This window comes from Eulemur rufifrons, unplaced genomic scaffold (genome assembly GCF_041146395.1).
Source record: "Eulemur rufifrons isolate Redbay unplaced genomic scaffold, OSU_ERuf_1 scaffold_377, whole genome shotgun sequence".
Taxonomy (NCBI): Eukaryota; Metazoa; Chordata; class Mammalia; order Primates; family Lemuridae; genus Eulemur; species Eulemur rufifrons.
The window spans coordinates 36,439-50,652 of NW_027183159.1; the positions used below are offsets into that span (position 1 = coordinate 36,439).

General features: G+C 49.5%; 2 gene segments (V, D, J or C); both read left to right on the top strand.

Moving 5' to 3' along the window:
• Nucleotides 1-4,409: 4,409 nt before the first annotated feature.
• LOC138380336 (immunoglobulin heavy variable 3-23-like) lies at nt 4,410-12,749 on the top strand. The segment is given in 3 exon segments: nt 4,410-4,503; nt 4,608-4,915; nt 12,630-12,749. Coding segments are annotated over 3 exon segments (474 nt in total).
• Nucleotides 12,750-12,891: 142 nt separating this feature from the next.
• On the top strand, nt 12,892-13,336 carry LOC138380337 (immunoglobulin heavy variable 1-2-like). The segment is given in 2 exon segments: nt 12,892-12,937; nt 13,020-13,336. Coding segments are annotated over 2 exon segments (363 nt in total).
• Nucleotides 13,337-14,214: the final 878 nt, after the last annotated feature.

The window sequence follows — 14,214 nt, forward strand, 5'->3', positions numbered from 1 at the left end:
ATCAGCTTATCCTGAAGGCCTTGGGTCAGCTGTGGGCTTCGAAATATGAGAAGGTTCACAGGTTCTACAAGGACGCTCAGTTTGACATTCTCTACTACAGCAGCCTTCCAAGTGTCTAGAATTCTGAACTGATGCTGTCGTTCTGAAATGTGAACCCGAGGATTTCCTCCCTGGAATTGCACTGCTGTGTTTCCCTTAAAGTCCTTAATAATATTTGTTCCAGTATGGCTCATTACCAGTATTTTCCTGATGTTTCTCCAACACACACTCTGTGCTGGTTGAACATGATGAGAGACTGCTAAATAGATGCAGTAAAAGGACCCTGAATCTGTGGTGATAGGAGTGTCTGTAATGCATTAATTGCTTTCAAAATTATTTACTCTCACAGGCAATAGCAAAATGCTAGTAATCGTGGTAAAATCTAAATGTTTGTTCAGTTGCCACCAAGGGAAAGTGTAACAACTGATGTGTCCTTGAGGGAGTGGACCAGAATGCTGCAAGAAAGTGCTCATGGTAGACTGGCGAAGGAATTTCAAGAATTGCTTAAAACTTTGACATTCAAATTTCATAATGCTAATTGGATAAACATTTTCAACACTTACAAAATATTTCCAATGAATGGACGGTGTGTTACATGAGCAGTGATGATGCTTCACAAGGTTAGACAGCATCACAAACTAAGTTTAGGCTGCTTGTTCTCGGTAATGACTTCGTACAACACTTGTCTAACCCCCATGTTATTTTTTGCATGATTCCTATTTACTTTAGTTGGATCTCTAGGATTTAGAAGTCTATCTAGAAGTTCTTTAGTTTTTTGTTCATTTTGATACATTTACCAGAACCTTTGAGAAACCGTTTTGTTTGCAAAATATCCCAAGTTCATGTACTATTTTAAAAACATACGCATTTAATCCTGGATTTTGGCTAATTGACAAGCACCAAGAAGGGCAATGACTTCTGCCACATGGGCTGATTTTACCTCCAGTTGAGCACAACATTTCCAATGGGAAATTTTCTTCAGTAATATGAATAAATGCTTAGTAACTTCCAGGTTTATTATTGAAGTGTGATTGATCGACAAATAATATTGTCTCAAGTGTCTCAATGAGAGTCTCATCCAAGGAATATACAGAACTTTTCGCTGATGCAGACAAAATAGCTCTGTGCCCACACTTAGCTTTCAGCCACGTGTCCTAGCACACAATGAACCACACTCCACTGTTCACCTCAGCGGGGGCTCCTTACTAGGAAATCAGGTACTTTTGATTTTAATGCCTCTAGACCATCATATCTGGCTATTTTAGCAAAAAGTAATGGCAACATGAAATAACTACACAATAAGGAAAATCATAACCTAATGAAACAAGAAGCCGGATGTGAGTGGCTCCATCTTTGCCAATTTCAAAAGTTCATCTACCCGAGGAGCTTCTTGTCTCAACGTTTCACACTGATATGCAGAAAACGTCCCCTTCATCCCCCAGACCCCCCTTGTGTGGACGTGGTGAGAGTGTTTTCAGGGACACACAGATAGGACAAGGGTGGAAGACGAGAGGACACCTTTCTGAAATTTCCCCTGAAGGATCAGCAAGGTCACAACAGAGACTCTCTCCTGCCTCCGTGACTAGAACTCTGTCACACGCCAACATGCACACGAATTCCTGATGGGCATAAATGCTACAATGATGAGGCTGACCATTTTATCACATAAAATTACTGGAAACTGACATAAATGTTTTCTTTTCGTTTTTCTGCAGGGAGTTAGCTAAGCTCCCTGCAAAATTTCAGGTCCCTCAGACAGGGGTTGTCACAAAGGATGAAAAAATAGTAGGAAACCGAAATAAAAATAATACACAGAACCACAGATATAATTTATAAAGTAAAGATTTATGAAGATAGATAAGGCAGGGTGCCCGGAAAGTTACATCTGTTCCCACAGAAATGCAACTCAGACTGAATTTTTACAGAGATACTTACAGGGCAGATACAGGTTCTCCTTCCAGGGAACCCCATGCTGAGTGTCTCTTACTGAGAAATGCAGCCCTTGGCCCCAGGAAATGTCAGGCTGACACCATTAGCAGAATTGGGTGCAGGGTAATCACACGGCTAGTGGTCCTGGGCGAGGGTTGGGTTTGGAAAGACACACACATGCGCTGGATCCAGGCAAGATGAGTTGCTGCACCTTCCAGACTCAGAGTTCTTAGGGAATTTGCCATCAAGTGATTCCGTGACTCAGTTCAGGAGCCATGTTGAGGTCACTGCTCGGCTCTTTTGCTTGCAGACTTCAGATTAGGCAGAGGGAGGACCTCAGTCTGCCTTGGGGGGAGAAAGCACATGAAGTTGGGTGATGCATGTCACCTAGCCCTGTCACTGTGGCCACTTAATTCATGGACCATTCGGGCGGCGCTGGAGTCGCTGGTCGCAGAGGGCGACTGTTGTCCACTGGCTAATCCCAGGCACGTGAGTGTCAGTGTGATGGCACAGGGAGTGCACTCTGCAGAGGCCGGGACAAAATGCAGAGGGCTTCTCGCCAAGGCCCGGACAGCACACTCATGCATAACCCACATGCTAGTCACAGGTGCTGCCTGCAGGGAGAAAGAACCAAGAGGATGAATTTCATTACCTGGTAACACACACCCAAATGTCACATGGCCCTTTAAGATTGAACAAGAAATGCTCTACAGGTGGCCCAGGTCCGAGCACAGGTGTCATTGGGACACTCTCAGTGGTGCCCACATGCAGGGCCACCTCCCATGCAGGCTTCGCTCCAGTCCCTGCACCAGCCCTCACACAGGGGACTGGGGAACAGTCCTGTGTCAGATCCTCTACCGTACTGGCTGTGGGAGGTAAATTACAGTGTGGGTCACGTCTGTTATCTGCCATGAATTAATTTTTCTGAGTGGTGAGCAGAAGGATTATAGAAGAAAATGTTGGAAAACTGTTCTACGTACAAGCTTATGCCACAAAATTATTAATACCACAATGGTAATCACAGCAACAAGAAAAATTAACACATGGGTCTTGATTAATCTACACCAGGGTCCCTTGCAGGGATTCCTTGCTCACAAGGAATGGAGCATGTGCCGGGCCCTACAGAGTGCTGTGGCACCTGGGTCTGCTAAACAGTGGTAGGGGTGAGATTAATTCCTGTCCACACACCATGGTGACAACTTGAGAAATCTTTCTTTTTATTGCCCCAATGTTAGGCTGTGATTGATTAGAAGTTCTGCTTCCCAGGAAGGATCACACCTATTGGGGGAACAGTGTGCTCCCCTGAATCTGAGACCTGGTCTGAGGCCATTCAGTCGTGAGGACCACCCAACAACGACAGGCCCCCTCCCACTGATTGACACTAACTCTGCTTTGGAGGCTAAGCTTGTGTACCCATGGAGGCAGGGGCTGTCCCTCAGGCCTAGGCAGATTCTGTGGTTTCTCCACTGCATCCCACACTGGGGAGGTCAAGTGCATCAGCCACATGCCTGCGGGTGGCCGAGGGACCAAGGACAATGGCTCTGCAGTGCTCAGGCCTGAGTCACTCCATCAGGGAACAACATGCAGCAACCCTGACTGCAAAGTGCTGCCATGTGTTTGAAGGTTCCAGACTGGAGGCTGTAGGGGACACTAGTGAATGACAAGTAGGACTACAGGGCCACCTGCAGCCATAGGCAGTGGAGTCTGGGCACTAATGCTCACGTCCTGACTTCCACAGAGATCAGGGCTGGCTACTGTCCCAAGCGTGTGTCAGCCCCATAGACTGAACCCGGGCCAGTGTGGACCTGCCTGGCAAGACGGAAATGTCAGGACAAACTTCAGTGGATCCTTCTTGGCCCCACTCATGTGCCCTGGGCCCAGCACAGAGGAAGCCCAGTTGCATTTGACAATTTGTGTGAACCTGAATCCCCTCAGCTGAGTGAGGCTCATGTCACAGTTAATGCACAACCGCGTCAAGGGCGGTGTGGATTTTGTGGCCCAAAGTTTGTTGCAACCTTGAAGTTGTAACACTAGAATGCAGCAAAATCCCATCATGTTCTCATTAGTCAAAGGGGATACTGCAGAGCCCATGGGGCTTGTCCACACTGGTGCTGGGGTTGGTTGAGACGAGCAGTAGGATCTAGTGTTGGGGAGCTGAGGCCCAGATACTGCAGGTAGCTCTCACTAGACATGTGCTCACTCTTTAACACATTGCAAAACTGCACCTTCCTTCTTTTCGTACAGTTTCATCTGTGAAATATCATGTCCTATGAACTCCTCCAGGATGCTCACCTCACCCCTGGACCCTGCCCTCCCTCAGGCATCCCACCCAAGAGCTTGCTATATAGCAGGGGACATGCAAATAGGGCCCTCCCTCTGCTGATGAAAACCAGCCCAGCCCTCACCCTGCAGCTCTGGGACAGGAGCCCCAGCCCCGGCATTCCCAGGTGTCCCCATTCGGTGATCAGCACTGAACACAGACACTCACCATGGAGTCTGGTCTGCGCTGGGTTTTCCTTGTGGCTCTGTTACAAGGTAATTCATGGAGAACTGGAGATATTGGGTGTGGGAGGGGATGTGAATGAGAGAAACAGGGATGTGTGTGGCAGTTTCTGACCAGGCTGTGTCTGTGTTTGCAGGTGTCCAGTGTGAGGTGCAGCTGGTGGAGTCTGGGGGAGGCTTGGTCCAGCCTGGGGGGTCCCTGAGACTCTCCTGTGCAGCCTCCGGATTCACCTTCAGCAGCTATGACATGAGCTGGGTCCGCCAGGCTCCAGGGAAGGGGCTGGAGTGGGTCTCAGCCATTAGTAATGGTGGTAGCACATACTACGCAGACGCCATGAAGGGCCGATTCACCATCTCCAGAGACAACAGCAAGAACACGCTGTCTCTGCAAATGAACAGTCTGAGAGCCGAGGACACGGCCCTGTACTACTGTACCAGAGACACAGTGAGGGGACATCAGTGTGAGCCTAGACAAAAACCTCCTGTGGTGCGCGCGGGGCCACCAGGGGGCGCGCAGGACACAAGGAGCAGAGTCAGCCCAGGTCACAAGAACCATTCATTTCCTGTCAGATTTTGGTGCCTCCTCTCTAGAAATTTCAACCAGGGACCTATATTCTTTCCTGGCTCTGCTGTCGTCACTGTAGTGTCTGAATTAGAAGCGTCTTGTTGTAGTAAATGAACACATTCTCACCTGCACACAAGGCGGAACGTCACTCACGTGGACAAAAATGACCCTGCTGTTACCACAGGGGTCAGAGTCCTGAGGAAGGAAGCCCAGGGGAACCTGCTGGGCATTTTCCAACCAGACTCAGCGCACAGACCTCAGTGGGACTCCCTGAGTGGGACAGTCTTTGGGATTCAGATTGGGACATGTAGGGACCTGGGCAGGGTCAGTGTCTCATAAAACCTAACGGTTTCAAGTTGTTCTCTCCTCCTGTAAAAGTGAACATTTCTGATGCAGAAATGATTTAGTTCTAATTTTTTTTCCAGGGAGTCGGTTTTGTTTCTCCCTAGGTTCTATTTTCACATCTTCATCTTCTCCTTCTATCCCGAGAAAATGGAGGGTGTGGTCTTTGTATCTAAATCCTGGGGCTCAGGCCCTTTGCCTGGAGCTCAGGTGTGGCCCAGGCTGTGTCTCCTGTGAGACCTGGGAAAGATTGATGGGACTGTGTCACCCACCATTGCTGGGACCCTCCTGCTGTCACCTGGGCATGGACTCACGTTGGAAATGCAAGTGGCCATTAGTAGCTCAGAGAATGAGATTGATTGGTCAAAGTGGGATGTGTCCTCTGAGACTCTCACAGAGTCACCTTCAACACCTGTGGCATCGGGGAGACCTGCAGGTGGGAACCTCAGTGTGCTGAGCAGTCTGGGGTGGCATCCAGGTCCTTGTGAGTGGAGTCCTTGGGGTCAGACCATGGCAACACCACAACCTGGAGTCGAGGCCCTCCTGTGTGAAGTGTCTGCCCCAGATGGTCCTTTGTCCAAGAGCCTCCTCATCCTCCCCCCTCTGCTCCTCCTGACTGCCCTCTCCTATGTTCTCCTCCTTCCTATGGAGAGCAAAATCATGCCTTGTTTTTATTCTCACACCCACCGTTATCAAGAAGGAACCAGGGTCATGTATTGAACAAGGATTTGTCTCTAAACCACATGGGCTTTGGAAAAGATTTCTTCCACAATGTAGTGTGTCATCATGAGAGATTCTCATGGAAAATGAGGTGCACCATCCATCTGATGAAAAAATTTCCATTCTTGAGTTATTTCCATGTCTACCTGTAGACACAGATGTGTCCTCATCGTAAGTACGAAACAGCTAACTGTGTGACAGGCTTTGCCACCTTGTACAGTCCCTACCTATGAAATGGCTACAGTCAGACAGGAAGGTGGTAACACCACAGGGCACATCAGGGAGTGTGGAGGATGGGACAGGACCAGCAGGACAGATGTGACCACTGTTTCTTTAGAGTAACTTTGTTGATTTTAGTTGTTTATAGTCTTTTTAATTCAAAATTCCTACAGCACTAAAACCCACTTGATTTATGTAAAGCCCAAGGGAGCTGCAAACTCAGGAGTTGGTGAGCACATGTCATGGTGCAGGACGCGGTGGGTGCCCCTGAGGTGGCCACAGGTGAAGGGTCACTCAGCGTGTGGGTGAGGAATATGGACATTATGACAAAGAAGGCTGGTGTCCTCCTGGGGAGAACAGGACACGGGGACTCTGTTGGCTGAGTCTGCAAGGGCTTGGGCAGGGGCACCTGGGTCTGACCAAGAGAAATGGCATCAGATGAAAGGACCTGATGTTGAGCGATTCTGGAACAAAGTGAGGAGCCCAGAAATCAGCCTGGGGGGCTCCCGTGAGGGCTTGAGAGAGGCTGTTCCTTAAATGAGTGGGCACCACAGTTGGAGGAGAGGGGGAGGCAGCAGCACTGTGGGGGAGACGCCACCCCGGACCTGTTAGATGAGATCATGTGTGTGCAGAAGCAGCACAGCTGACGCACGGCAGGAACGGATGGCGTGGATGGGCGTGGCCGCACGTGTGTATCGTGGGAAAGTGTGATCCGTGCAGGGACAACTCAAGTCTGCGCGGAATCCTCTCTTCACAATATCGCAGCTTTGAACGTTCATATCTAGAGTTAGCAACATGCTTATTTTCTTAGTTCATTTGCTCAAGGCAATAGTATATGTTTGAAGTAATTCTTGATTATTTTATATTTACTTGCATTTATAGGTTCTTTTTTCAATGAATTTTCTAATCTGTGGCTGGAAGCCTGTTTAAATATGCCCCTATCAGAGCAGAGCAACCAAATCTACAAGAGAAAAATGTTTCCCAGTTGCTGATGGAAAGAAGTCAGCTATTTCAGTAAGATGCATGTGGTGACAGTGTGCAGAGCCACAACATGACGTTTGCAGTCACCTACCGTGAGATGCTTCATTCTCTCCCAGTGAAACACAGCAAATGGGGACGGCCACAGCAGACGCAGCTGGGTTAATCTCCTCTGTTCTAAACTGCTCGCCCACAACGGGTTTCACCTTTGAACAGTCTATTTTAACTCACATCAGCCTGTATTTACTATTTTAAGGAGGTGATACATGGGGTCTTGTTTTCTCATACCTGAGAGTAAGTCATAATGAAGCAATTTAATTTTAAGTCGCCACTCAGTGGGCCAGAGCATCCAAGACCTCAGTAGAATATTTTGGAACAATGTGTGCTATCACCATGGTGATTTAGGCAAGGAAATCCTTACAGTGTTTAAGGTGAGGTGTACCTCTTTGTCCTTATTACATATGGCAAAAACCATAATGATATAGGGATACTTTTTAAAAACTTTTTATGGGATTCCTAGCTTTAATACTAATCTGTGCTTCAGTATTAACAATATGCAATATTGTCAACGAGTGAATTTCTGCTCTAAGATACTTACAGCTTTTGTTGAAGAGGATAAAAACCCAGACGACACCCCGTTATATTTACCATATATTATTTTAGTATATTTTGGATTTCTAACTGGGTCATTCATAGACTGCTCTCTGTTCTGTTGCACAGTATAACTACAGTTAGTAAAGTTAATAATAATGTGTATTTGAAAATAACTGAAACACAGGATTTTAAATATCCTCACTACAAAGAAAGAACAAATATTTGAGGTGATGGACTACTACATTCCTTGGCTACATCAGATGGCCCAGCAGGTAACAACGAGGTGTCTCACCTGTGCACAAGTCAATTCAGGTAAAAGCACTAATCTCCCCCTTCGGGACCAGGTAAAGGTGACAAGCTCCAGGGGAACAGTGAAAAGTGGACTTTACAAAAGTGAAACTAGACAAATACAGATATCACTACCTGCTTATATTTATTCTTTCTCTAGATGAGTGAAAACTTTTCCTATGAGGTCAGAGACAACACAGGTAGTTTCAAAAAAGTTAGTGACTGAAACTGTTCCCCGATTTGGCCTCCCACTTGCACTGGGGTCCAACCATGGCCCGGCGTTCATTGCCCAAACGACTCAATTATTAAATTGCACTGTGCTTATAGGCCTCAGAGTTCAGGATGGATACAAAGGATAAATAAAACTTTAAAAAACATTAAACAAATTAAAGCTGGAGCCTGGCGCAGACTGAGTAAGCCTCCTCCCCTTTGCCCTACTAAACACCAGATACACTCCGTATGTCAAAAGCACAACCCTATGTAAAATCATGTTCAGCCGACTAACCCCACTCCCGAGAAAGCTCTATTACAGGTACAGGCTGGAAACCTCGTTTGGATAAGAAAACTTCCACCTGCCAGCTTAGAGGCCAGGTGGACTGGATCCCTGCCAGTGACCCTCACCACGCCAACAGCCGTGAGGGTTCCCGGAAAGAACCACTGGATCCACCACAAGCAGATCAAAAGGCGACCCCAGATCAACTCCCCAAGAAATGGATGCCCAGCCCACCGAGGACCCACTAAAGATAAGACTTTCCAGAGACTCCTCTGGTTCCTCCCAGTTATCTGTTTTAATCCAGCAGATGACACCCCCCCCATCAGCTTGTAAACTACACTTAGGTGCTTACAAAGACAATAAATGACACTGTCATAATTAGACAGACCCGGAGAGCCTCAGCAAAGGCTGGGCTAGAGCCTGTCCAAGGTCCCGCCACTCTGCTGCCTCTGAAGACATGTCTCTGAGTGGCCTCCTCCCCCTCTTCCTGGGCTGGGAGGGAATACTGCCCTTTAAACTCAAAATTCCACTCCGTACTTACAAGATAAATCCTTAGAAATAAGCTAAACACCTTATTTACTTAAAACATTTATGTGAAGGACAGGGTGATACAGATAGCCAAAAAAAGGTTAAAATAGATTGTTTGCAAGATCATTTTTGACACTATGTATTGATGTATATTACAGTACTATAAACATCAAAAAAGGGGGGGTAAGTTTAAAAGCACTTGTCATCTCTAGCATTCCTAATCCCCGTGGATGACAACACTTTTGTCAGCCATAACAAAACCGGTTATTCCCATTCTGCTGACACTGCTCCTTGGCCCCTGGCTCATAAACAGCCTCATTTCTTATGTTAAACAAAGAGTTCAAGCTGTCAAACTTATGGTCCTCCAAACCCACTATCAACATGTTTGTGATGTTAATACCAAAGAATCAATGATTTGATTCTTCCTAATAACCAGTGGGGAATGTTACAGTCTGAGTTTCGCATCGAAAAGTCACTAATCTGCCATTCTGCTTCTGTAAACCTGCTTGCTCCTGCTTACTCAAGACAGTACCCCCAACACAGAAACCCCTAAGTGACTACAACACCCATGTTCTGCGTAAAATCATTCCAGCCCCACGTTTTGCATGAAGCGATTACAACACTCATGTTTTGCATGAACAAGATATGGCCCAGATCCTGTCACACCAAAGATAAGAAAATGACGTAATGCTCACTCAAGGCTTCTTGTACACGTGCTTGCTCAATCTTAATACTTTTCCACCCACAAACTTACAATATAAAAACTTTCCATTTCAAAGGCTGCCTGCTGCTCTCTGTGCTGCCTTTGGTGGTGCAGAGAGTAGTCGCTGGCCAGCTAACAGAGATTCCTGATTTGGCTCAATTCAGTCTTTAGGTGGTCATTTCTCGCGTCTCAGACCATAACAAGTCTATCTGAGCAGGAGAACGTAGGGAGCCCAGACACAGGGGGACAAAACCGAGGTCACTAGAGGAACTTGGACCCTCTGGCAGCTACATGCTCAGCACCCCTCTCTCATCAACCTCACACTCATTTCTTTCTCATCCTTTGTGGTATTTGCAAAGTTTCTCTTCCCCCCATGGAAATATTCAGCATTTCCTTGGGAATCCCTTGGGCTCATCCAGATACAGAACCAGGGAGACCCAGGTCTCTCCTGCAGCGCCCTGGGCTTGGGCAAGTGCAGGGGTGACTAGGAAGTGCCTCGGCCCCTGTGTCAGATGCAGGGCCTGGGGGCCAGGAGGAGGTCAGGAAGGGGAGATGAACAGCAGGCTGGGCACACCAGGATGGTCAATGCCACCTTCCTTGCTGGTGAGGAGGGAGCCCTGGGGAAGCCTGGCCTCCCTCACAGGGCAGGAACCACACTCACCCGGCTGCTGCCCACCCAGGAGCTGACCCGGCTCAGCAGCACCACCTGAGCTGGCCGACAGCTCCTGCTCTGAATTATCAGGGCCTCACTCCCCTCAGTTGTGGGTTCCCAGGGGCCCCCAGCCCCGGCTCACACCCCTACTGGTCTCCTCAGTGTCCTGGGCAGCAGTGAAGTGGGGACACCTAGCGTCCCTGCACCTTCATGACCTCTGTGGTTGGCACCAGGGAGTCCCTGGGCACAGCCTGTGTTTGGGGCCAGACACAGCCCCCTCCTCTGGGCAGGAGGCACCAGGAAGTCACATTGCAAAGGGCCCTGCTACGGGATGGGGGATCCAGGACCTTGGTACAATCACCCGCGTCCTCCCCAGGCCACGTGCAGCCCCTGCTCACCCCAGCGGAGACACTGGGTCCATGTGCAGCATCAACTGCAGCCAGGACCAGGAAGCAGACGTGTCTCCTCCACTGTGGTTTTCAAGTGCGGCTCTTCTGCTCCTGGACTTGAGAAGTAAAAAGCAAAAGACAGTCACCCCGTGGATCCCCCCTGCCCAGATGGGACAGGGACATGGCCCACAATAGATGCCCCATGGGGGAAGCAGGAGGTGGTGGCCCATCCCAGGCCCTGGTCTCAGGGACTCGGACCTTCCCAGCTCTCCCTCCAGAGTCCCCTCTTCCAAGATCAGTTCTTGCTTCTCCACCTGGGGAGATGCCCCATCCAGGTCCCCAGGGCCCTGCCCTCCGGCTCCTGGCTGTGTCCCTGAGAGGGGGCCTGCTGGGCTGCAGGGCCAGGGTGGCCCTCCCCACAGTCCGGGCAGCTCGGTGTTGGCTGCACTGACTGCACATGGCTCTGCCAGCTGTGGCCCTCCAGGGGCAAACCTGGCCCCACCCAGGGGCATCTGCAGGGTCCCTCTAGCCGGGAGAACAGGCAAACCCACAGCGTGGGCAGGTCCCTTTCTCCCGTTGTGAGGTGTTTGCTGTTGTCTGTCTGACAAGGGCACATACCCAGGCCCAGGGTCAGTGTGTGGGCTCGGCCCATGTGCCACATGCAGGGAAGAAGGGAAGTACCACTCCGGCTGCTGTGAACGCGGGCCACAGTGTGTGTGTGTGTGTGTGTGTGAGTGTGTGTGTGAGTGTGTGAGTGTGTTAGTGTGTGTGTGTGAGTGTGTGTGTGAGTGTGTGTGAGAGTATTAGTGTGTGTGAGTGTGTGTTGTGACTGTGTGTGTGTGTGTGAGTGTGTGTGTTACTGTGTGTGTGTGTGTGAGTGTGTGTGTGCGTTTGTGCCCTGCAGGATCAGTAGTTGTGTGGCCAGCTCTGAGCCAGGCCCATGAGCTGTGGGTTAAAGTGACATTTAACCAGAAGAACTTCAAGGAGATACGAGGCTTCTGCCAAGCCCCGCGGGTTTCTGCACCACTGTGGCTGTGGCCGGGCCAGGGCCTGTGGAGCTCCAGGGAAGGGACTCCCCGAGGCTCTCACAGAATCCTTGCTTGGGGCCTCCCTGCAGAGCTCCCTGGGTTTAGAAAGGCCAGTTCACCCTTTCCAGTCAAAAGCACATGCTGTCAGTGAAGGAGCATGGGACCCAGGGCACAGCCAGGTCACCCTGGGCTGGGACACTGGGAGGAAGATGCTCTGCAAGCCCAGAAGGAACCTCCCCTGCCGGAAGGGCTGGGCTGCAGGGGGCGCTCAGGAGCACCCAGCACAGGCTGCCGCCAGCAGCAGGCGCACAGGAGGTGGGGAGGGGTTCCTCCTGGGGACTGGCTCTTCCTTTTTTAAAAAACCGAAAACAAGAATTTTATATGATGTATTATTCCTCCACAGCTGTGTTTAAGTAACACAATATTTTAATGAAAGCCACATTTACAAAGCGTCTCTAGCCCTCCTGCATGTGCTAAGAGTAAGCAGCTGGGGGCAAGGGAACATTTTTATATACAAATGGGCAGAAAATTTCAGGGAACTCACGGATCCAAAGGACAAGACCTTTGGGTATAAAATGGCACAGATGGTCCCAGGGCTCTCCGTGCATTTCCCATGTGGGTTCACAGTGAAGAACATGTGTTTGGCGGCTTGTCCCTCAGTGGGAGGACCTCTGTGCACATGGAGTCAAGGGGGTTGCAGGGACACCTGTCCTCGGTATCGCCCTGTTGCGTGGCCCCCGCATCATCTCGGTTCTCTTTCTCACACTGGGGCAGGTCTAGGGCTATGAAACGTCCTGCCTCATGAATATGCAAATGGCCTGAGGTCTGCTGGGGTACATACAGCTATGCCTGCGCCCCGAGAGCCTCACCCCACCACCACGTCCCTGCTGTGGAGAAGCCCCTGGCAGCTCAGCTACTCACCATGGACTGGGCCTGGAGGATCCTCTTCCTGGTGGCAGCAGCGACAGGTGAGGGGCTCCCCAGTCCCAGGGTGAGGAGGGGCCCGGACCCAGCCAGGGGGTCTCACCCAGTCCTGTCTCCTCTGCACAGGCGCCCGCTCCCAGGTCCAGCTGGTGCAGTCCGGGGCTGAGGTGAGGCCACCTGGGGCCTCCGTGAAGGTGTCCTGCAAGGCTTCCGGATACACCTTCACCAGCTACTACATGGAATGGGTGAGACAGGCCCCTGGACAAGGGCTGGAGGGGATGGGACGGATCGACCCTAGCAATGGAGCAACAAACTACGCACAGAAGTTCCAGGGCAGAGTCACCATGACCAGGGACACGTCCAGCAGCACAGCCTTCATGGAGCTGAGCAGTCTGAGACCCGAGGACACGGCCGTGTATTACTGTGCGAGAGACACAGTGTGACAACCCACATCCTGAGGGGTCAGAAACCCTGAGGGAGACGTAGCTGTGCTGGGGATGAGAAAATGATGAGGGACATTAGGTTGAAATGTTTCCCAACATGGGTTAGTTAGTTGAGGAAAAGGAATATGTGACACGTGTATGCAGTCTAATTACATTGCAAAGATTTCATTCAGTTGTCACCGTATCAACAGAGCTTAGAGAATTACAGAAGACTCAAGCTAATAACGCTAGTACAAGCATTTCCATTAAGTTATTAACGTGAACAAGAGTTTTAACATCAGTTGGGTAAATAAATTGGAGTAAGAATTATTATTATTATTATTTTTTTTAGTCAGAGTCTCGCTTTATTGCTTGGGCTAGAGTGAATGCCCTGGCATCAGCCTAGCTCACAGCAACCTCAAAGTCCTGGGCTTAAGCAATCCTACCGCCTCAGCCTCCCGAGTGGCTGGGACTACAGGCATGTGCCAATGTACGGCTAATTTTTTCTATATATATTTTAGTTAGCCAGATAATTTCTTTCTATTTTTTTTTAGTAGAGACGGGGTCTTGCTCTTGCTCAGGCTGGTCTCGAACTCCTGACCTCGAGTGATCCACCCACCTCGGCCTCCCAGAGTGCTAGGATTACAGGCGTGAGCCACCGCGCCCGGCCTGGAGTAAGAATTCTTAATCACATGGTACATGCCTTTTAACACATAAGAAATGGCCAAAATGTCTTTCTTATTTCTTTTAAATGAAATTTATTTTATGGTGGTTTTAAGTTCACAGTAACATCGAGAGAAGGTCCAGAGAGTTCCCGTTTACTTGCGGCCTGCCCACGTGGGAACTTCCTCGGTGTGGACACACCGTGACAGGTTCATAAATAGGTTGCAATGGACGAA